The sequence below is a fragment of the Varroa jacobsoni genome, unplaced genomic scaffold, assembly GCF_002532875.2.
Source record: "Varroa jacobsoni isolate VJ856 unplaced genomic scaffold, vjacob_1.0 scaffold_767, whole genome shotgun sequence".
Lineage (NCBI taxonomy): Eukaryota > Metazoa > Arthropoda > Arachnida > Mesostigmata > Varroidae > Varroa > Varroa jacobsoni.
Window position 1 is genome coordinate 102,292 of NW_019213669.1, and position 25,299 is coordinate 127,590.

Below are 25,299 nucleotides of genomic sequence, written 5' to 3' on the forward strand. Positions count from 1 at the left end.
GAGCAGTTTAAGAAAAAGGATAACTCGAAAAAATACAACTAGGCTAAATAACATCGAGGCGTTAAAACGCTGAACGCTTTCAAAAGTCTTCTATAGTTACTTGAGCATGGTGGCGTTTTTGGCTAACTTCTCTTCATTTCTCCGCAGCATCTTTTGTAGTATTCTGCTATACTATGGTATCAAAATGTTCAAATTTTCAAAATAGTGATCGTTCCTTAAATTGTCCACTTTAATTTTATGAAACTATTTTATGAGAGCTACGCATACACAGCCCATTGGGAATGATATCTTCGCTCTGATAACGTGCTTAATCGCAGCTAAAAGGTTCACAGTTTATAAATAAATTTATTTTATTCTGCATTACAAATGTACTCAAGATTTTTGCGACGACGCACTGCAGCACGCCGATGTATATATATATATAATGCAGATGCCAATGTGCACAAGGAAAGCCATCATCCATATTAACTCATGTAGATGAAGTTCCACTTGAGACGTCATCTTCAAGCTGAATCGCATAGTGTAATTAATTTTAAGTAGCTCGTTTAATCTGCCAAGGTTCACATTAAGATTTCAAGAGTGATCCTCTTAGTTGTGAGGCCCAGTTAGGTGAATCAAACGCTTTTGGTTTGTGCCAGCGACTCAAGATATTTGAAGTATACAGGTTGTTGCTTACTTGAAGCAGCTTTGCGTAGGGTTCTTCGACGGTTACGAAGACAACATCTTCAACACTTCATGCGCAAAAATCCGAGTCCCAGACCTATAAAGTACACCAGAGTATCGCATAAAATGAGTTTAGTGGGCTTTCATGAATGTGATGTTAATATATGTTGATAAAGATTCTGCGCATCATTTGTGGTTACCTGAACCAGTGATGCTCATTAGATTACAGATCACTCAAACCGTTTTGGATAATTAAAAGCTGCCTGACACAAGACAGAAGTATTTAGCCGCGCATTTTCCTTCAGAAAATGTGGCGAAGCACTTATTTTTCTTGCCACTGTTACAAATGATTGCATTGTGAAAAATCAGTTTTTGTAGGCTTCATTAAAAAATCTTTTTCTTTACAATTTATATATTTGCACTCTACTAGTCTAAAAAACACAGATCTGATCAGCTTCATAACTCCGCAGGAACCTCCAAATACCCGAATTATCTCAACAAAGGGACAGAGTTCAACAGGTGGCCCAAAAAGCATTTTTTTATAACTTCTATTACGTTTTGTATGCATTTTAAGTCTAGAACTAACTGAAGATTTCCAGTTTATATATTCTTAACATTTCGAAATTTACCACGCATGCGGAAAGAATAAACAATTAAAATGATCTTTCCGAGTATCCAAATACACTTTGTTATCTTGAAGAAAGCTGAACCATATTGTAATCAAGACACGGTTCAGTGATCGTCACAAAGCATTTGTAGTTCATTTTGCAGAAACTTCACACTGCAAATTCCATCCATTCACTAGTTATGCCTCTATGTTTCGGGTCTCACGTCCGGTAGCGCCGTCAAGGGCTCCATCAGACGGCTGGTTGCCGGCATGAAACAAAATGTGTCTATGCCCGGGTTCAAACAATGTGTCCCTAAGATTAACAGACAATGCGTCAGCTGCCAAGCTATGATGGGGACTCATTAGTTCTGCCTAAACTTACGTTACGTGCTTTAAGGTGGTGTCGCTAGCGACTAACCGGTCCTGAATCGATGGCCGAAACCACTCTGGGTCACATCGGATACAAGAATATATTGCTTGGTTAAGAGTAAAGAATCTCCTTAGAGGCTAGTTCCCGCAAGCTATTGAAGCTACACAGAATGTATTAACTTATTAATGACTTAGGGCACCCTGGTTCTTAAAATAATCTAAAGAATAATATCCCAAAAAAGTTTATTTTTGCATTCATGTTGGTAGCACTCACAAACTTCGTAAATACAAGTAAATAATACAATATTCCAATATAAAAGAGAATATATACAACTATTTAACACACTTTACGACTTGTTGAATTTACCAAACTAGTTTAAGAGATTTTCCAGATGTCCTAAATATGATACCAGAGGGCACTACACGGTGTCAGCCTATTGAATTATTGCAGCTTCCCCTGCATCTGGGGCATTTATATGAATTGTCAGGCTTGTGGTTCCCTGTAGAGTATATAATGGGACCATGTGCGGGAAAACGAATGATAACGTGTTTAGTCGGTTCGTCTCCTTCCCTTTTGTTGATCCTCATTGCAAGTAAAGGAAAAAAATTGTTATAGATCTCCTGAATTTGTGATCTCCGTATGGAACCGAGCTAGAATTTGCAACATTTGGAACCTGTCCAGCTTGTATATCATGAAGTCGTTCGCATACAAGGCGACTTTGACTGATTTCTGTGGCTTTTTAATTTCATCAGAGAGGCCCGTCAGTAAGATAAAGATTAACAGTGGGTTTAGGTTATCCCCCTGAGCTAAAGCGGGTTGTCTGCGTGAAAGGCGGGGGTTCGGCCACTTCATCGTCGACAGTTATTCTGTTTTCCTGTAAAACCGCAGCAAGTAGGCTTAGTACATCATAGGTACACTCGACTTGGTTAGTGCAAACGATGGCCAGGATGGCCAGCCGAAGGTTGCCTTGAAGTCGATAAACATCTCAGGTAGCTCGATGTGGCCAGTGATCTCTTAACGTCAGCCATATGTATTCTGCACGTCATTTCTACAGAGCATTCTCGCCGCAAGGCATATTGCTTTGTTAGGATAGGAAGTACGCTTTTTAAGTAGCTGTTTAGTCTCCTAGTTAGCAAGCCAGGCGGAAACCTATAACTAGCACCTTTTTTTGCTATTCACCGCCATGATGACGGCGCGATTGAGTCGCGCTTCATTTAGGTATGTCTGACCGGGTAGCATCTCGCTGTTGAATTGAAAATGTAGCAGTATATAAATATTTATTAAAGAGTGCGATCTAGCACGGTGTCAGTGCCACGATGCATTTGCTCGTTGCAGACCCTACCTGGACCGACGGCTTTCCTGACCCGTAAGCCAAGACTTTGCATTAGAGACGGTGCAGTGAAGTCTTATTAAAGGATATCACGTCGTATTGAGATACCCTCTTTACATGGTACGGCGAAAAGGGCACCGTGCGTGGTATTGTATCTCTTGACGCCAACATCTCCGAGATGTGATTTTCGAGAATGGAGGAGCGAATCGGGTGAGCCTCCAACCTACCTTGACATGTTAGCCACTTCAATGGTCCACGTTCTGCATCGGCAATCGAACGGATCTCCAATCGTTCAAGGTATTGTTGCCTTTGAATATATACGTTCTCGAAAGATCGTCCCAAAAAGGAGGTTAAATGGTAGAACTCAGGCTGTACTTCGGGGAGAAGTTTAAAGACACTTTGGGACCCTCCCGCCAACGCTGCAAGTATGGCTGAACCACGATTTATTCTTTTGGGAGGGGAAGACAACATAATGGCCATGAAGGATTTCAATCAGAGGCTGTGCATAAGTTTCAATGTTTATCACGTTAGGTACAAACAGAGTTTCGCAGATGCATTCCAATGGCTTGCCTTCTTCTTCAATTGTAACCTAGATCATGAAATCTGTATAAGGCAACTGTATTTAGATACGCACTTCCATATAGGAAACGTGACGGGACACATTTCTCAGTGTTGCTACAAATGGCTGCATCGTAAGTCAATTTCTGTAGCTTACATTAGAAAAAATTCTTTTTCCTCTCAATTTATGTATCAGCACTTTACTCAAACTAGCTTCTGAAGAACGCAGATGAAGAGTCTTCAAATATTCCAGTTATCTCGACAAAAAAGAGGGGTTCAGCTGGAAGAATATATTTATACTTACTAATAAAATGAATTCTATTGAACCGACGTTCTGTCTAAAATTAATTCAAGATTTCCAGTTTTTACATTTCGGAATTCAGCACGCACACATAAACAACCAAAAAAAAAAAACATTCAAATAATTATTTTCGAGTATCAAGAAGTTATTTTATTATCTTCATGAAAACCTAATCGTTGCTGAACGCAATCATCAATACGATCTACCTGCATGTCGTGCAGAAATCCACTTAGCACTTATAATCATTATTACTATTAAGTAACATTTTCCACAAAATTTCGATTTACTAGCTATACATAAGCTTACTTACTTGCTACTTACAAAAGCAACTGATTGATTCTGAGTCGAGGTTGGTTAGGGTCGCAGACATGAATATATTGCTTCACTAAGAGTGAAGAATCCTCTCAGACACAAACTTCCGCAAGCCATGCAAATGTATGAGCTTATCAATGGCTTAGCATATCTTAGTTATTGAGATAATCCAAAGAATAATATTTGTTATATGTGCCATGCTGTGACTCAAATGTGATAATGGAGAGTCGAGTGATTTCATAAAGAACACAACGTCTATTATAACGCGAGCTGAGCGTATCTGAAGCTTAACTGCGAATGGGGGTTTGCTAGCATTCGATTGCTCACCATGGCTCTTAAAATACCTCACGAGCATGACCTATAATGTAGGAAAAACGATCAAACGAGTTGCAGCCATCAACGATCATATTATTCAAAACTAACGAGCATATTTAGTAAAGTCTATATAATCAGCCATGCGGTCTTCACCGATCAATATTATATACATACTTAGGTAACTTGTATTAGATGGTGATTCTTCGGTACATGGTATTATATCAATCGTTTGCGTATATAAGGCAGACAACATCAACGTAAGCTAGTCCTTATGGCATATTTGTATCGGCTTTTCAAATTACCTCATGCGCAATGTTGAACAATGTACAAAACGCAACTACGTCTCTTGAAGGCGGATGAATGTGCCTATTAAGTAGTTAAATGGGTTAGGCCAAAGAAACGAATTTCTTGAATGCTAGTTACGACGTTCCAATATCTGCCATTAAATATGAACTTGCTCAACTGCGGGTTTCAACCAAGTTTACCGGTCAGCTGAAGTGCTTTAGTCTAAATCTCACTCATTATGAATTGCTAAACACAGTGATTATAGCTTAGATTATATATAATCTATATAATATAATCTATATAACAACAATAATAAAATAAAGAAACGGACGCCACTATGCTCGTAAAGATTGACACGTTGACATTAAATGGTACATATTCAAGAGTTTCCATAAAAAAAGATTATCTTCTATCCTGAAAAAGGTAGCAGGCAAAAAAATCACATCGATACCTCTTTGAGAATTCTGACATGTGCAAGCTAACACGCCTCTGCCCATAAAGATTGCAGGTTGGTTTTTCCCATCACAAACGGGCTTTCAGAAACAAGCCTCCACGGATGTTACATAAGTCAGCAAAGGTTTTCAAGAACCGGTTATGGTCGTGCGATGAGATGTGGTGTGCTAGCCGCATACCAAGCTAGGATGGGTAACGTCCCGTACAAGTGATTTATTGTGTGGCGTCATTAGGCACCATATTTCTGAGTGAGACGAGTGTCCATCTGGTTAACTTCAAGAGAGATATGCGCCAAAAAGATGACAAAGGCATATAGCTACAAAAACTCAGTGTCGTTTGTCTCAAACGTCTTGTTTGTGTCAAAATGTCGACTGGCTTATTAAGACATTCCTCAAATAAAGATACAGAATGACTCATTCATATATGGGAATTTAATGTGGAATAGCATAACAGTAAAACCAACTTTGCATTTGGTGCGTTTCAACAACTAATTCAAGTTGCAAATGTAAATAAATACTTTAGTAAACGCAAGTTGCCAGAGATGGCCCTTATAAAATGAATAAGTAATCAAATATACATTTTGTTCAATATACGCCCAATGCCATATATATATATATATATATATATATATGTACTGGCATTATTTTATATTATTATCATTATAGTGGGGTAGGCCAAATCCTTCCCTACTTTCATGACAGGCAAAAGTTACAGTGAGTTTCCACACCAGCGGTGCTCAGAATCTAACTATACGTTTTCTAGTCACAAGTTAACATGGTTGCTTAAGTGCACATTGATTATAGTGGCTATGAAATGGAGGAAAATATTACGCTGTATTTTCTAAACAATAAAGGAGCTCTGATCAATTGCTCTTAAACGTAAAGGAAAGAAAATCTGATCCTAAAAGTAGCTGTTTGCTATTTACGGTTGTATTTATTCCGATATTATTTGTTGAAAATCATCGAATAGACGAATAGCCTTTCTGCAGGAAATTAGCAATGAAGCCGCTTTAGGACAAGCTTCATTACTAGTCAGTGAACGTATTCTCATCATTATTTGTTAAGAAAAAAGCGATGGGAGAACACGGGCACAAAGACACCAAAATTATCTTTGTTCGATTCAAGGTTTGTAGTAGTTCTGCCACTCATTTGCTTTTCGTCCAACAAATACGGTTTTTTTGGTCGTAAAGGTCAATTACTCAGTGATCTCTAATTTGAGGTAAGATAGATAATTAAACAACAGGAGGATCTGCTTATAGACTACTTATTACTATAAGATTCAAAGCTCTGTTGTGATCTCTGAGTGGACCAATTATCACCAATCAGTAAGCATTAGCATTGTTAATGAATCACCTACTAAAGCAACTTTGAATGTTTTCAGTAGTCACGCTGAAAAAGAAGTAGATAACGCGGCCATTTTGAAAGACGTCTTTTTTCAACTATACACTCACACTTATTATTACAGCGCACCTATGCAAACGAATACAAATCACTGTGCTTTTAAGGTGGATACCAGATCTCACCGTACTATTGGGTAGTGTCATAAAACAGCGATAAAATCTCGCCCTCCCTGTCTAGCCAGACAGAAAGCCAACCTTTTTCAAAACTTGACCTTTCGCTTCAAAACATTTTGTGGTCTCTTCCGGTAATCTAGTTTTATATAACAGATTCCATTTTGCTCTGTGTATTGTGAAAACGAACTTATGGCTTTTCACTGCTCTATCCTCAGTCGTTTGTGGCTATATGCTTTCATTCCGCGGCTTTATTAATAAACAAAGCTGAAGTTTGATGGCCAAAATCCTCCATGACAAGAAGAAGGGAAAAGTCTTCGTATATCTGTGACAGTTAAGTACAACTCCTACAAGAACTTAAATTTGCAAAGCAGTAAACGAGTCTAAACAAATAATGCTTTGTAAGGACGTTCCTGGATATATGTAGCACAGTACTTGCTATGCATATCGTGACCTCGAAATCTACACCATGCACGCTAACAGTTTTGTTGAACATGTTGCTTTTCTTCTAAATAAAGCCATATCTATTTTGATGTATTTTATGTATCAGGGGTGCTTATATGGATACGTGTTGTCCAATTATTACAAGAGAAGGTAAAAACAATACATGTATATTATCTAGGCCCTGGTGATCCTTAAGTCATGGTTAACCAAAAAAAAGGCTTCTCAGGTCTGCCTTACCAGGAGTAAATATTCCAAATATCAAAAAATGACTTTTTGAATGATTTTTTCCTCAAAATAGTCATCTACTGCATCTACTGTCCGTGAATCCGTGCCCCAAGTTATGACTAGCAATAAATAAAATATGAAGATTGACAAATAGACATTTCTGATTAAGTGAAGAGCTCAACTCTGGTTCAAGGTGGCGACAAAACAAAGTATCTATTTAACTATACCCCAATTTAGTAAATCACTTATAAATAAAAAAAATAGCGTCATAATCACACCTTTTATTTCTGTACAGGTTTCGTGTAGTCACCAAAACACAAAACAGATTACGGCAATCGGTTTTTTCCTGAACAGCGTCATTTTCAAACTTTATCTTTTAAACATAAGGCTTACTTCAGTAGTGAGTGTATCCTGAACCCACATCTGCCGTGACGACTAGCCAAGGCAAATAAAATAAAGGGCTAGCTGCTGAAACGTTAACCCCTTTTCGTGTTGGATTTACCTGTATCGTTCACTTCCACAGGCATATATCATTTATTTTCGCCGGCTTCTAAGTAATTGATCGGACTGGTCCTGCTTTGTGTGTGCATACGGCTTTTGCATTTCCACCCTGCTAGTGGTCTGACTCAATGCGTCCTGTCACATCTTCGCTAAGAAGATCCTCCTTATCATAGGGCAGGTGTCTTTGTTTGCTGAGGATTCGTTGACATCCGACAACAGACTAGCTCAGCGTTTCACTGCAGGGCAGAGTCATTGGATACTGCGAGTTGGTCGACGGACTTTGTAGCTAGCACGAGAAACTCTCCTTGTAGGATACGAACTGTCACTAGATCGCCGGGGTGAACCAGAAAGCTCTTCAAAGCAATTCTGCAAAAGATATCGACTGCATAGGTGCAAGAATGCTAGTACTCTCTCTAGCTACATTTTCCCCACCCCTTATCCCCTCTCCCCCTTCCGTTGATGGCTCCGCCGCCGTCACCCGCTCCGCTACCCTGTTTCGCTCCCTACAATGCTACATGTGCTATGCTGAGCTTGTTCTGCTCCAACTATTCAATTGAGATTACTTCTTGTAGCTAGGCGAATAGGTAAACCACCGACCGAACAACCTTTAAGGGTAGGTTGCCGCTACCCCAAGTGATCCTCGCCTTGAAAGCAGAGAGAACGACCCGGAGGTGATGAAGTATCTATCTTTAATTTATTTTATTATCACTTGCCCGAATACTGGCGCTTCTCTTTTGTTTAATCAGCTGGCTTTGGGTAACTACTCGTTATTTCCTTCAATATTTGCCTATTTTCGAAATTTATTATCAAAAGCATAGACGTACACTGCAAACGTTGTACACCACGCTACTTCCCAGTGTATGCTTTTTTTGTGTTTGGTGTATAATCGTTTAGTAACTGTCCGCTGCACTATAGTAGAATATAACAACCATGTACAATTTATAATTCTGTCTGACTCTGGCTATATGCGGGATCAAATGCCAACTAACCTAAGCAACTTACGGTCCAAGAATATAGTGACAGATACCAAACGATTTTTCATTAATCTATGTATGTATGTATGTATGAGCTTCGAAACCGTTAAGCGACATTTCTAGCAACCGTGTCCTATTTTGGGACTATTCGAGAGCTCCATGACAAAGTTAGTTATCGTTATACATGTTATGGCTCTCTCTGATGATTCCTCAAGCAGTCTATTTTTCTAGTGGTCCTTTGCGTTTCCCTATACTAAGAGAGTTTAGTTTTCGGTACCCGGAAAATACCAAATACCTGAATTCGTGTATCATTATTTAGTAATCATACATGGTAAAATACTGCATATGGTTGTTTAATCTTTTAGTATGAGTAATTGTCCGAAGTCGTCGAATAAGCCAAATGTCAAAAAGATGCGTCATCTAATATGAAGGTGAAAGGCGCATACACAATATTGCGATCCAAAAGCTTTACTATAGGATGATCAGATCGAAATCTTCGGTCGGCCAATTCATCGTCATGGATCTGTTATTATTAACAATTTCTCTTGAGTTTTTTTACCGCTTTAACAGAAACTTTGAGTACATTCTAAACAGTAAATAAATAGTGTTCCTCCATGATCCGGTTGTCACGAACATGTACCTTTGGTTGGATTTTCAGGGCGTGGATTTGGGTGAAAGTATAGAAGTGGACTTTAAACTGTGCGATTGTGAAGCGGGGTTAATTGTTGCACTAAAGCTCGGTTTAGGAGTTCCTGCTCCTTTACCTAGGATCTAAGGCAAATCTTCTCCTTCAATCGCCATGCGATCAAAGGTTGCTGAGGATGATATGGATCTTTGAGAAAAACGCAATTGTTCTGATTAGAGCTACTGCATCATTTGTTGGAATGTGCTCCCGAGTAAGTAACCCGATGGTTATTTTCACTGAAAAAGTTTTTTCCAAAGCCATATCCTTTAAAAGTGAACAGGTAAATGGACCTAACGGCACTCAATCTCGCTAAAAGCAGGTAGCTTTGAAAGTATCCTCCAAATATTAGCTTAGCGATTAACAATAACACAGCCTTAAGAAAAAGGCTGGCTTTGTACTACGGTTTCCTGTTTCTTCTTACAATAGCTTGGAGTATCGTTGTGGCCTCCGCCTGACGCCTATACTACTGGTACTATTTCCTATGTATCACAACATAAAAGAATATACCATTAGCCACCTATAGTAACAAAATAAATAAGCCTCAGCAAAGCAGAAGTGAAAGGTAAAGGTGACATCTCTGTCATTAGACAAGGATAAAAGACAAAACACGGCTGGCAAACACTATGGTTGAAATATACACATTATTGGCGTATTTGGCCATCGTCAGCATCCCGCAATCGTATTTGCGATGAGCACAGTTGTGTTCTGCCCGCTAAACATGCTAAACGGTTGACACATCATTTCTAGTCTTACCTTTCATTATTATTATTATAAGCAAAGCATTGTTGGTCAAAAGACCTTAACATTACAACAGTTTTTGGCCAAATTGGCTTTTTCGATCCACTGCGTGCCATCGATTCATACAAGTGTAGTGAGACAATTGCTTTTTATGGTTAATTTATTAATAATCCTATCGACTCTTTTCGTAATATATCTCTGCACTGAACATGAATTAATAATATCTGAGACAGCGAACTAAAAATGCCGTCGACGAGCAGATCCTGTTTCGACGTCCTATTAAAAAACAATTTTCATTAATTTGTTATGCTTTACTAAACATCGCGTTTAGTGTCTCTTTGCCAAACAAATATCACCAGTTAGTAGGGTCATCAAATTTCGACTTTGTTCAGTATTTGGCTAGTTTTTGCTATAAACGAGAAAATTCGAAACAGAATACCACGATGTGGAAGTGGATCATATACGCGCAGAGCGTCAAAAAAAACTTTTACGTTGTTCAATAAATCATAACTTTTAATTGGTCTTTGCTTTCCGGCCGTAATTATTTTAAAATAATTAGTAAAGCAAGCTTAACTTCTGAATAATGAAAAATTATCTTAAAATGCTACAGGAAGTATGAAAACGTGTCACAAATGAAAAGACGATATCACAGGAAGTTTCAGGCGAATCTACAATTAATTATGAACTTTTTGGATGCTCAAAGACAACATTTCGAAAGCCCAAAAACTTCACCAGCCAACCTGTAAGACAATTAAATTATAGCTTGGCATCAGAAACTGAAGTGTATGTCGTATCCTAAGATATCGCTAATTGTACTACGTACTATTAATGATCCGAACTGCAGAAAGCCATTTTGCTAATAGTATTTCCGGAAAATTTGAGCAGAGTGCATTGTTTTCAGGGCAGACCATTCGAAGCGATAAAAAAAAAGCTTATTTTGTTTTTTTTTTTAGTTTTAGTTACGTTTGCTGGGGTAATTGTAGAGGTGCATATTGTGCAAAAACACCATATAAATTTATCGGGAGCTACAGCATTTCAAGCAATTAGTTAACCGGACTATCCTACTTTGACAGTACAGTAACTAATGCCAAATCCTCGAATTTACTGCAACATTACTGTGAAGCACGCATTTGAAAGGACTTCAATGAAAATGGCTGATTTATTTTCAGTACGATTAAGTACCTGCATTCTACCATCGTCATGTAAGAGCATACCTTGACGATAATCTTCCAAGAGACCGGTGTACAAATCGATAGCACAATACATTCTGCCCGTTCCCCAGACTAATAGACCTCTTCCTCTGGGGAAACCTACGAAAGATCAAGTCTACGCCGGAAAGCCGGCAACATTAGAAGATTTGAAAGCCACAATGTAATGAAAGAATGTTCCGCGAGACAAAGTAAAATATTTCTTTAAGTTTATGAACCAATAGCCCAAATTAACAGTGCATTGACCAGAACCAGGTTTGCGATAGAGAGGGAAGTTTTATGTGCTTAAACCTCAATAACTCCCTCGTGGAATTCCTTCGTACTTCATAAGATGTGTGCATGCAAGTCACTGTGAGAGTACTGACTATGCAGAAATTGTCTTAGCAGCTCTGATTGTATCTGCAAAAGTAGTTAAAAATTTAAAAAGGAAATCATGCCGCTTGCTCCTAAGATTCTTAAGTCGTGTGTTATGTTAGCTGGCTGTTACACTTAGAATTAATTTGATTCTCATTCATTAAGAGGTTTACAGTAGATTACAGGAGAGGCCGAATGACATTTATTGTTTACACCCTGTGAATATTGGTGGAGACTCTGATGATCTTTCGAAATAATGGCGATGGCCTAATATTAGCTTTAATTACACAGCTACCAGCTTATGTTAAATTCATGCGTGTCCTGTTCTACGCATGATTAATGTAACGATAAATTAATTAGGTACGTTTATTTTAATTGCTTTATTTAAGGATCACCGTTTCACACACAATGTGCTTGCAGTATACACAGTATGATGACTCGTTAGCTATACTATGTATCTCAAGATTAAACAGATCGTCAGGAGAACCAGCCACAGTTATCAGAAACCATGAGAGATCTACTAAGGTTACAGTCAATAACTCATGAAAATATGCGTGTATTATACTCGTTATATCGCCTGCTGTAGGAATATATTGGCTCATTCTGTATATATTTATTATGTATACATCGTAGCGTGTAACGTTACAGTCTGCCGAGCGTCCTGTCGACAGCATACAGATTCAGAAAAACAGAGGCTTCATGCACGCCTCTCAACATATGGGCACGTGCTGCTTTTGGAGACCCCATGTCAAAGATTCTTGCTTTTTGTAGCAATATTTATGCTTAGGTTTGATAGATATCCACCTAGAAATACAACTGACCTATGGAAAGGCCTTGTTCATTTACTCATTGCCCCATATGTACGCGCCTAACAGAAGGCTACACGTAGCAATTGGGCTGCTTCACAGATGGCTTCGAAGCCTGAGTCGCTTTTCGCATGTAATCGACGCTCTTCTCCATCAAGCTTGCGACATCGACGCAGAACCTTCATGCAGTAAAGCTCTGGCTGCATCATGCAGGGCGAGAATATTGTGCACTTATGTTTAAAAAAAATGGCGCGCTCTTTAAGGATTTAAGGTACGACTGTGTGAATTGTAAGCACGTTTTCCAACATAAGTTTGTCCAACGCTATTTTGAACCACAGAGGTTCCCATCAATATCGATTAAAGTTACTTTATTTCATCCTTCTTGTTAGCCTGCTTGATGCTCCGCGCTTCGAACTATTATAGGCGATGCGTATACGGTGCAGGTTACCTAAAAGATAATGCTAGACATTTGTGAAACTCATAAAATCTTGATGGCGCGTTTCTTAGGTAGCAAACTAGCGTCGTCTGTTATATACTCTTTTGCAAGAAAATTCGTCAGTGATACGATGTATTCGCATTTAGTTTGCGGATTACTCATAATTTTAGATAAACTTACTTAAAAATCAAGTTTAATTTAGTATTCTATTGAGTTAAGTCTAAGTTTTTTTTCAATTGACTTCGCTATGCTGATGCACCCCCTCGATGCCATCAGGTGACACGGACGTATTTAAGATCCAAAACAATGTAGTTAAGATTTGGAACTACTTAGGGGGACCTCTAAATGTTAAAAGGTATGACATTTAATGTACGAGCAATGCATAATGTATGAGCATTGCGCGACAATTTATTAAAGAAGATTTGTGTCTTAACCAAACTACTACCATACTAGGTAGCAAGTATGCTGGTGGTATTCTCTTCAGTGCATAAAACAACATAATGTTGTCAATTTCAATTAAATAAACATAACAGTTAATGCTATCCCTACCATATACATAGGTTATTTATCCTTCACTAACACCATTGCATGAACCACAAAAGTCGCTTGGTAAGGCGATTGATGCTGCTCCCTTAAACAATCAATGAACAAGTAATCCCTAAAACTAGCTTTTTTCTTAATTTTCGACCTTTAGGTAGTTCTCTCGATCTTTTTGTCCTTTTAAATCCAAGATGCCTTGTACCGTTTCGACATGTGCATTTAAATTACGTTCTTACAATAGTTAGCATCAATATATCATTTTTAATAAATACTAAAGTTATGAAAGAAGTTCTTAATAACAAGTTGATGTCGCAGATTAACCTTCGGCAAATGACTGCGAAATAGAGGTCACCTACACCATTTCAGATGTTAGTCGATTTTCTCGCGAACACAACTGCGTTGTAAGTACAAACAAACAGAATGATAAACTAAAAAAATTTACAGTATTGTTTGTCACACTCCTTTCGGTTGCCTTAAGCACATAGGTCTGTAGGCAAACTAGAAAATGATCTTCTAGTGTCTCTACAGGAAGGCATCACTGATTTCACACGTATCGTTCGGATGGTTTTATATCTTACATGCATAGGGGTCTGCAAATAATAATTCTTTCTGATAACCGTTTCCACTTCCGTCAAGTCACATAGATGGCTCTGAGCCAGTTCCTTGATACGATAGAAGTGTTGTGTTTGCACTCGGCAAAAAAACAACTATTTACAATAGAGTTTATATTTTTACCATAAGATGCCACGTGGCACTATTGTCCATTTCCTATAAAAGTGTGATTTATATTTATGTTTTGAAAATGGACTTTACCTCATCAACATGAATACTGCGATGTTACAAATTCTGTTATAGACCTGCTAATATCGATCGGTGAAAAAAGTTATGACCAGATAACAGCCTCTATATTAATCTATATAAAGCTATAAATCACCCAATTTCTCAAATGTATTTGATTAAGAAAAACATTTTATTATTTGAATTGCATACATCACTTGCGATTATACGCGTCAATGCCTCAATTACAACTACGCCCACCATACATTCTAAATTGCAATTTTAGATTTCGAGCAAATAAGTCTAGGTTTAGATACTTAAACATAAAGTTGAACGTATCAGAAATCCCAAACTACTTTTTTATGAGCTTTTTAAAACGAAATTAAAGAAAAAAAATAATTTTTTGTCTTAATGTAACTCTGACTATAGAGTACTGTATTAAGAAAACTCAGTACGGCAGCTTTTCTTCACTGATTCAAGGGTCGTATCATTTTTAGCCGTGGCTGGAAAACTCTACCGACCGCTTTAGAGAAATTGCAATCTATGCTCTTACGGTGTAGGCTCATGGGCCACAGGCCTATAGGTGACGTTTTGCTTAATTATGGCGTGCGAACGACTTCAGAGTACAACTCCGTGTAACGCGACTATATGCACATGTATGTGTACATATCATGTCAGTCTAGTGTGCTCTGTGCTCGTGTTGGTCATGTCCCTTTTACCCGGTCATTTTCGGAAAAAAAACGTCACGGCTGTATTGTCATCGCATGATATAAGGATTGAATTATATTATCGACAAGTCTCATTTTGCACCATGAATCACTGTTGATAATCGCCAATGTATTGCGCCATAGCTACGGGCAACTTGAGTGCTCACATGAACTTTAATATGGTCAAGCTTGTTTAGGAGGACAACGCGCACATTTCCCCCCATGCTCTTCAAACTAAATATACAACCCTTAGATGTTCGGATCTCCAGGCCATTCAAAGTTCGATTTTCCACTGCTCAGCAAAACTCTTTAAAAACCTATGGTAGAGAAATCATGGTATTTGGCTGAGCTAACTTGGCGCTAAATGCTTGTCAAAGCATTTAGTACCATTCTCTAGCCACCTCTCATCCATTTAGCCTCATCCTATCGAGCTATATATACCATTATATCAACGTCTTTAATTGATGTTTTCCACAAAAATGGTGAATTGTTGTAATTCCTATGTAAACCACCTTTTATACGAGTGTTTGGAGAATACACTAGCACAATTTTCCCTTTCAATGTTAGAGTTGTTCTAAGTGATTTTCTTAACTACACTTTGCCCACACAACCTCATCAACTCCTTCACAGCTTTACTCCAACTGGCATGTTGAAGTCAAATTAGTACTTTGTACACCGTATGAACACGTAAAGAAGTGCACTCGTTTGCCTACTCTATGCAATCGTATTTTATGACTTGACAACTAATCTTCTTCTCCTCCTTCTTCTTCTTAGCAATTCTTAGAAGCGATTCTTTAGTTCGTATGAAGGTATTTATATTACACAGCAGGAGTGCATAATTTTGTTAGGGGTTGTCAACACGTTGCCATAAAGTAAAGTAACTTGAAGCATCTCAGGTAACTTAAAACGATTTGAACTGTGCTAATTCGATATTATTCTTAACCCCCGAGGAGCGCAATTAGCGCAGAAAAGAGGCAGCGTCAAAAATTAAAGAGATGCTATAACCTCGACAGACCATACGTAACTCAGTGTTTAAAGTTACGTAATTGTTTTTTGAGTTAGCCCATTCGACAGTATCGACTAGATATAAGTGCGAAAAATCTGCGACAATAAAGTTACTTAACAGAGAAGAGAATGATCAAATATTTATTACGACATAGTGCGTTTTTATGTCAAGCCGAAATATGCAAGTACAAAATATACAGATAGCGTCTCTCTCTCTTTAAGCTACGAAACATATTGATACGCAAATATGATTGTCTCATAATATGCTTTACATGGGTACATCGTATGATAACAATTCATTACATATTCGTATACAATCATTCGCAAAAATCAACCACCCGCTACGCCACAGTGGTAGGTGGCCGCTCCAGGGAAGATAAAGAAGAAACGAAACCCGAGGAACCCTAGCGCACGATGGAGCCCCCATTCCCCCTCTCACTGTGGCAGGAAACCACGAATGGCGAATCTCACAAAGAGACTTTTCTAGAGTTAAATTTTAGATCTCACAGATTATAGCGAAGAACATCAATATATATAATATGTGTGCTTCCTATAAGGATCCTCTCTTTTCCCGGTTCGTATTAGGTCATAACGTAATGCATCTTATTGTGCATAATCTAGTCAGACGATAGTTTTTGACAACAATTGAATGCTTATATTATAAAGCACTGTAAATTATTGTAAGTAAATACATACTTTTTTAATTGATTCTATGGTATAATCGATGTTTACGATTGTCTTTTTAACTGTGCATACATTTCTATTCTAATTCATATGTTCAATCTCCTAGAACTGCAATTGATCACTTTTTTCATGTCTACCCTATCGCGATGATCTACCCCCACCTCCACCTCCACCCGCCCAGAGCTGTTTCCCTCTACATGAAGATCTAGTAGACTCTACGCGGCGGCTTCTCTAACTCTTAGAAATCCCTATTCGTTAGTGGGCGGTTGGCATAGGTGGTGTTTCATAAAGCTGACGAGACCCTGCGGGTAGGCAGTAGAGTCTCAAGTTACTTCATCGCCGCAGGAGATACAAAGGGGCTAACAGAACTGAAATGGGGACCTGCTTATGGTGCTATAGGGCAGTTATGCCGAAATTATCATTTAGATGGAGCACTAATTTTGTCTTTAGAGTCTATATTCGACTCTCCTGACTAGACTGCTAACCGCTCTCTTGTTGATCGTACTCTTCTTACAAAACTCATTATGTATCAAACTTTGTCCGTTGTGCTAACGACGGCCCACGAGCTTTAAATAGGTCTTATGGACGTTATGGTATTTTGTAGACCGTAGCAATGTAGAATCTAAGTTTCTCTATCTTTTAATATTATGTGATATGGTGGAAATGAAAGCGATTTCAGCAAAGTACGTGAACTAGATAAATTTTCTTTTGATCGATGTCGCCCTTATGAGTGAGGTATGTATATCATTCCTAGTATTTACACGCTAGCAATAAATATCAATTAGTGAAAACAGGAAATTCTTAATGATACATAGTTTATTTTGGTCTATGCGTATAAATAACGTGCATGCACAAATAATTTGCGTTTGCTGGCAGGATTTGTCCAGAATATTTCATATGAGATGTTCCATCATTTTTTGAACTACAACTCAAGCGTTTTTATAGATTTATCAGTTAAATCGATGCGCGATGCTGTAGCTCAATGGCAGTTCGTATCATTTCTTCCTCCTTTGATTCACGGGTGTATGCGCTATCAAGAGCTACCTATATCACAGCACTGTAATGTTCTTGCATGGCTACAGAAGCTTTAACAGCTCAAAAATAATTGGTCGAAACTATTTTTTTTTGATAATGTATGACTTCAAAATAGAGATTCAGATCGCATTGAAAAAGCTTTTCATTCCCTTAATAGATATTTTCAAACCCCGCGGGGCTCATATCACTCATGTATGTACCGGAATCGCTGTATTCCATGAGAGGATATTGGTTGCTACTGGCCAGTGAACAAGCGCTAGTAGGGTACGAAGGGCTGCTTGCAGGCCTAGAATTACTATTTAAGTTTAAATTGCTTGGTGACAGGATAGCGATGCTGGCGTCATCGATGCTGAGTGGTTCTTGAATATATAATTTGCAAGCCGCTTGCAACTGGTTGACCTGCTCCCGGACGGTAGCTTTAAGTGTAGGATCGCATGTTTTTGTTTGTGATCCTTGTAAAGCCAAGGCAGCTATTGACTGGTTGAAGATCTTGCTTTTACCGTCGAGCATGCGCAACGTCTCAGCAAGCGCAAATATGTAGTTGTGTGCGAAACGCAGCGTTTCGATTTTTGTCAACTTGCTATCATCAGTCGAGGCAGGTAGCACCGTACGGAGACGATCGAGCGCATCGTTGAGCATATGCATCCTGTTGCGTTCCCGATCGTTTGCTCGTAGCCGTCGGGTGCGTTTCACCTTTTGCTGAACAGTTGGAGCCACATCAATGCAACGTACCGGCTTCCGTTTTCTGTAAGTTGAGTCGCCGTTGGTGAGGTCTTCTGATGAAGCAGGTGAATGAGCCTCTTCATCCGAGTACGAGGAACTAAGTGACACTACAGGTACGTACGAACACAAATCAGGGCAAGCGACCGGTTGACCCATCTGAAATCACAGACGTACCATTAGATGTGATCAACAAAGGCCAAATATACGTACATCTGAACAATATTTGGCGTTGACATTACTGTCGGAAGCCTTTAGAATACACGCGTTTCCAAAAGGGTACATGAATAACCAGTGCAGCAACTTTTTAAACCTATACTTCTACTTCTTAAGGTAACTTACTGTGAGCATAATTGTTGATAATGGTCGTAATCCAGCACAAAAAATACGTGGGAAGTAGCAAGCGGTGAATCTATCAATGTTTTGTTTTTTCGTTGTTTTTAATCCAAGGAAGATAAACTAGCTTCCAGTAGATGCTGGTACTGATGTAACTCCGAGGTCGCGGCTTTTATACTCATCCGAGGAACAATTCGTGAAGATTGAGAGAAGGTGAGGGGTATGCACGGCACCCTCTCCACGAAGAGGCGCTAGAGGCTGGCATACAATATGAGGTCCGAGTTTCGGGATGTGGGATAGACCAGACTCTGGAGGGAGCTCCAAGACAGCTAAAAGAACGAAGCGCTAGAGAGAGGTCTAATACAAGGGACAATCACTGAACCTGATGCGTAGCTCATCTGGGCGTACACAGGTACAAAGCGTACACTACGAAAAAGGCCTTACTTGAAGGAACAATATGTCCCCTATTGCATGATGTGACGCGTTTATCATAGACCAACTAATTCATAAACGGAGTGATACTTTCGAGATTTATATAGGCTACCAAGGTTCTTGCGCGTTGCCATACGCTCAGGCACATAAAAATTGTCAAGATACGGTTTTTCAAACCATGCTTGCCACGTCGATCATGAAATGAGTAAAAATCTTAAAATAATTAGGATATGATTTTTGTTCGTACACATAAAGATCTCTTTTCGGTGCATTATAAATACGAACGGATGCGCATTATATACCATAGTTTAACGCTGTCAAGGTTGAGAGAGAGAAATCAGGCCTAAGTTAGCCTAACGAATAACTTGTTCCTTATTTATCCCTAAAATTTTGGAGTACGTAATCATGGCATAGTATGAAGTGATTATATATAAACGAGTCAACATTCTGGAGATCAATATATTTTTGTTTTTAATTATCATAATGTCCTTTGCTTACGTTAGTGCTTGTTGTGCGAACCATGCATTCAAATACCTATTTATTCAAACATTTAATACTTGAAATGTTTGAAAAAATAAGTATAAAAAAATACTTAAAGAAAATAGATAATACTTAATCTATCTCAAGTAATTAAGATAATTTTTAAAGTATTCACGAAAATACAAGCAATGCAATTAATTTTTTCAATACTTTGCCAGTCAAGATTTTGATTTAATTATATTATCATTTTTACTAACCTTTTTATTCATTCCCATACAATTAGTATTATGAAAATGGTTTTAAATAAGGTTCTAGTCATTTTTAAATTGTTTCACGAAATTTGCACCAATTTTGCTACTGAACACAGAACAAGTTGGGTCCGGTAATAATAACCAGACCTACCGTTGTTGAATATCGATGTGTCCAGTGAAAGGACCTTCATTAAGTTCTAAGTAATACATCTAATTGCGTTGTAAATTTTACAGGCACGACTATCAGCTATATAATTTACAAATGTTCAGCTAGATTTTTTTTGCAAATGTGATTGACATAAATATACTTGATAGCAAACTTGTCTCATACGTAATGTCGCTTGCCATGGATTAGTAATTTTCTAGCGCTTAACCGGCCCACATTCCTGTCTATAGCTTCTCGGAGTAGCATTTTATAACGTAGAATAGGTCAAATTAACTGTACCTGCAAGCGCGATCTCTCATTGTTGTTCATAGCTGAAGCTGAATCAGGAAATCGTATTTCAAGATTGCTAAATATAGTATCTTATGAAAAGTGTACTCGGCCCCATAATAACGCCGTGCTCTTATATGTGGTTTCGGACAGACGACGCTTCGCGAGCGTCTTGTGGTGTTCCTGCCTTTTTTGTCATTTAGCAAGCAAGCAAGCTATTCCGTGTTAATCCAATGAGCACGTGCATGATCGATTGGATTCCCGTGCCCAAGAGTTAAGTATGCTCGCCCACCGATTCTTTCTTTACTCGATAGAACTGGTGCGTTCGCTTTCGTTGTGGTTGGCTAACTTCTTATGACACTGCAGAAGGCGAAGAGAAACACCTTCTCCATGGCTGGGCGCTTATCGTGTACATAGCTCAGCTTTTCCTAAAATACGCACGCATACATATATTGACAACGCTTAACGGAACAGTCGTATCCATATGCAAACAGTGTTGGCTCACACAAATATATCTCCAAGCTCCAACACAAGATCTCGTATGAAGGAAGTCATGTCGTACTCCAAGCACACAAGCTAATAAGCAAATAGGGCGTTGCTTTAAGTGTAAAGCTAACATTTAATTTTCCCATCATGGGCGTGGGAAAACTCAACCAAGAATAGGGGAACGTAAAGAAATGATGAGGACGAGAGCAGGCAATGGTCACAGAAACAGAAGCAGCACGAATTTCTTAATTTTCCTCGCTTCATTATTGGAACAACTACAAGAATATGGTATCCTCGGAAACTCTGTTTTCTATGATTTACTAGACGATTTTTTTTTTGAGAGGCTGAACACGCGTCATGCACCGACGCCTCTGTGGGAATAATTTATAAAAGTGGCAGCGTGCTGAACAGTTTATAAAACAGCGCGCGTGTTTTCATCCTACTCGAGCTAGGAACGTCGAATACTGAATAGGACTGAAGAGCAGCGGTTATGTAAAATCCGATTTCTAAACCCAGTAAACCTTCAAATAGATTGTAAACTGTATCACTGCTTATTTGGTTTAAGTGTTCAGTATTAAAACACACAATCAAAAATCGCGCAACAGTTAGGGTATGATCGCCTGTAGGGATGATGAGTTAAACTATTCGAAGGTGTCCCTTCAGTTGAACGCTAATGTTTAAGAAGAGTAACTTTGTTAGAATAAATGTTGTTCATTTAGATAAGATAAAATTCATGTGGGTGGAGTTTAGATCTTGGAAGGAGAATGTTTATAATCAAGATGTGTTTTAGACTATTATAAAATTATTTGCAAAGATATCAGATGGTATCTCCAGACATGTGATCCGTAATAGGGTCATGCTTTTACATTTTCGAACCCATTAATTGCGATAGTTGTAGTTGTCACCTTTACGAAAAAGGAAAAGTCTGCACACAGTTGCAAGCGATATTCAAGATCTGTCTACTGTCACTAGCAGGTTGTCGGTCAGTATACAGTAGTGTCCAAAGGAAGAAGTCCGATGTCTAAATACCCACTAACTATAGTGGGATAGGTATGCGGCGGATATAAAGTGCGAATGACCGTTCCTGCAAGTCATGGTTTCGAAGTAATATCAAACATATCCCGAACCATGGCCCAGGCTGATAAAGGGGTCCAGGGTTTAGTGGATGAGGGATGTCCCACAGTACCGGACAAAGCACAGTCAATGATGTCCGGCCTGCATAACGCATTTGCCCTTAACCTCCAAAAAAAAAAAAAGGATATGAAGTGCGTGCTATCATTTTGAAGCTCTAAGTATACTGCACTGTAGTCGAAACGTACCATAGCTGGCAATTCGTATTGCGTTATCTAAAACATCCTGCTTTCCTAGTTCATCATTATTCGCCACAATATGCATCATTGAAAACAGCTAACTGTGATCCTCAGACAAGTTCTTTTTTTAAATATATGATTGCTGCGAGTGCATTATATAGCCAAACATACCACTATCTAAACATAAGCGATTTTTAATAGAGCCCCTGCTCACTGATCAGGATATTAATCTTATCTTATTCCGAAAGTTCATGCACCCATGAATTCCAGCTCTAAGATAAACTACATCTGAGCGTCCGATGTCAATATGTGTATTCTACTAGAGTCTGCTGTAACTGGGTACATAATACGAAATTATTTCTGGTGCAAAACCGCGCTAAGAATATATCTCATCGGAGGTTAGTTGGAAGAGGGAATTCTTTAAAGTTTTAAAGACTTTAAGAAGTACTTTAATGGTTATGACGTTATGCTGCTAAGTGTAATTTTACAAATGGAAAAACTTTGTGCCATAATAGTAGGTTGCACTGTATTGTATATCAAGAAGACGTCCTAGCGGTTAGGATGCAACACATGGAGCAGATCAGTAGACTAGACCGCACTAAAGGCTGAACATCATATCTTGAGAAAATCGGGAGTAAATGGAATTAAAGGTGCAGCATCAACTCAGATTCCACCTTACTGGTTGCGTGCAGTCGCAACTATCATAAGAAGAAGGAAATTATTGCAGAAATAGAACTCAAGATCCTAGCGGGTAGGCGGAATACTTGTTCTAAAAGAATAGAACAGAACCTTAGCATCGCTTCTCAGTTGCAAAACAGAACTTCATCAAATGGAACATGAGCACGGTCGTAAACAGACGAAATGAGCATCGCAAAGTTGGCCTCATGAAGATCTAAGTAAAGACGAAGTCTCGGATTTCACCTACGAATGTATTCCATTGTCATTAAATAACGACGCTGGGTAAACATTCGCTTTGTCGGCACTTTAATGGTATCAGACTAGTGCTTGTGTTGATGGCCACATTGCATTGAGAGCCACCAGCACGACGCACCAGAACGATCTCTTCAAAGCCGTACGTCAAACGAACATCTTCCACTCTAAACATCCTTAACAGCTACAAATCAACGAAGGCACTACGAAAGGAAAATGGCTGAATGCATTATATTTGAGAATTTGTACCTCGTCGTAGGGATATGACGAAAAAGACCTAACGATTAAATTCATGGATCGGTTTTGGGAGGTCTAAATTATCCGAAACCTTTGAGAGCGCCAACATTTAACAATTTAACACTCTTCTGTCTACAGTGTTCCTCGTCAATCACTCCGTACAAAGTAGTAAATATGGTCAATTAAATATAATAGTGTTGCAGCTCCGCGGCCATATACTCATTTAACTTGTTGGCCAAGTTGCAAAAGTTCAACATAGCCTATTATGTAAAAACAAATGGTAGGAATGAACGAAAACTGAAATCTAATGTTCAATTTAATTCTAATAATATATAACGCACTGAGATTCATACACAATAGGCAGACAGAGTAGATTCAAGCCAGAATCCATGACTATAAGCTAAAGCAACTGATCAGAACTCGGTTCTAACAGAATACCCATCGATGAAAATTGTGCAAAGCAGAAAAAGTGTGCAGTTCTCGCGAACAGACTTCATGATATCTTTATAATGAAGTTTCTGCGACTATGCATTGCAGGAAAAGAACTTCTGCATTTTTCAAGACCGATGGGTTGGTGGCAGTTGTGGCATTGTAACGTCGGCTATCACTGGTGGTTCCATTGAAATCGTGTTAGCCGCACTTCATTAAGCACTTTGCGGCCTTTAAGCATCAACTTGGTCTGTGTCTGGGATATAAATAGGGAGCTCTGACCTGCTGTCTTGTTGTAGAATTGGTGAACGATCCTCCCAGGGTGAACACACCGAGGTGTCGATTATATTAGCTCCTTAGGTTCAAAAAGAAGAAAGATCTTCATTCTAAAAGACCCGCCGCAAAGGGCGTGGTAGTTTACGCTTCGGGTTGACGATATTTGTGACGGATACGATGTCGGGGCCGATTGTTGTAGAGTATGTGGTTTGTTAATAAACATGCATTGTTGGAAAATGCCCGCTATAGTTCCACTCAAATTCTATAGCCTCTACTCTAGCTTTCGGTAGTTATTTCAGTTAACGGTTTCTCCTTCCCAACCGCTTAAATTTTAAGTTTCTTTAAAGGACTAGGTCAAGCTTACGACAGTCTCCATTGGTAGATTTTTATTTAACGCTGCAATAAAAATTCAGGGCTCGCTTCCATCGAAATTAGAGCCAAAATTTTCTATAAACAAGGCTAACAGATGCTCTCATGATTATCTTTCAGTTCAAGCAAGCTGCTATATTATTAAAAGAAAACTACAGTGTTCGATAAAGTCGAATTAAAACAGCTGCTTTCGATGAGATTACCTTTCGAACTGTAAAAAATCTATTTACAACATAGTACCGCTAATATTATGCCAAGATAAATCTAATTACCTGTATATTATTAGACTAGATTGCCTTCTAATGTTAATAAACATAAAATTTGGCCAAGAATACAGAATCGCCTAACGTCACTTGTCAGTAAGCGCGTGCCCTGTCCCAACTGTTTCTATTACTCCGTTTATAGATAGATCCTTGCTGAAGAAAACGAAACTAATCTGCCGTAGCCGCAGTAATTCAGTAACCGCGATAGGAAATATAAAGATACTATAATCGTTAGTCTAGAGCAGAACGCTTAGCTCGTAGCTATATTGTATGCAGTGTCACCGTTCGCTTCATGATGTGTAAACACAAACTTGCTATAATCATAAAATTTTCAAGATGGCTGCAAAGCAGTCGGCGGCTTTAGCTTGCGATTTGATTGTTTCGAACAAGCAACTAACAATGCATAGTGCGTGTGGCCTCCAACATTTAGTCGTCGGTTCAAACCTGCGGCGGCAGTAAAATATTGACAAAGTCAAAAATAAACAAAGGTAATAAAGCTATAAATTATGCAACAGTATTATAAT

General features: G+C 38.6%; 1 protein-coding gene and 1 long non-coding RNA gene across 5 annotated transcripts in view; both read right to left on the minus strand.

Annotated features, from left to right (window-relative positions):
- Window positions 1-325: 325 nt before the first annotated feature.
- LOC111263458 (uncharacterized) lies at window positions 326-8,235 on the minus strand. Its single transcript, XR_002682236.2, has 2 exons — window positions 7,876-8,235; window positions 326-760 (listed from the first exon to the last, which is right to left on the minus strand). It is a non-coding gene; the product is annotated as an uncharacterized LOC111263458 (long non-coding RNA).
- Window positions 8,236-17,586: 9,351 nt separating this feature from the next.
- The window catches only part of LOC111263454 (uncharacterized), a 38,244-nt gene continuing 30,531 nt past the window's right edge, over window positions 17,587-25,299 (minus strand). For 3 of the 4 annotated variants that reach the window (XM_086969644.1, XM_022838546.2, XM_022838552.2), the window contains exon 2: window positions 17,587-18,702. In XM_086969644.1, coding sequence (XP_086825770.1) covers window positions 17,974-18,702 — 729 coding nt within the window. In that variant the 3' untranslated portion in view covers window positions 17,587-17,973. Of the gene's footprint in view, window positions 18,703-18,885; window positions 19,736-25,299 lie in introns of those variants that run through there. The other variant, XM_022838551.2, reaches the window with a different exon arrangement.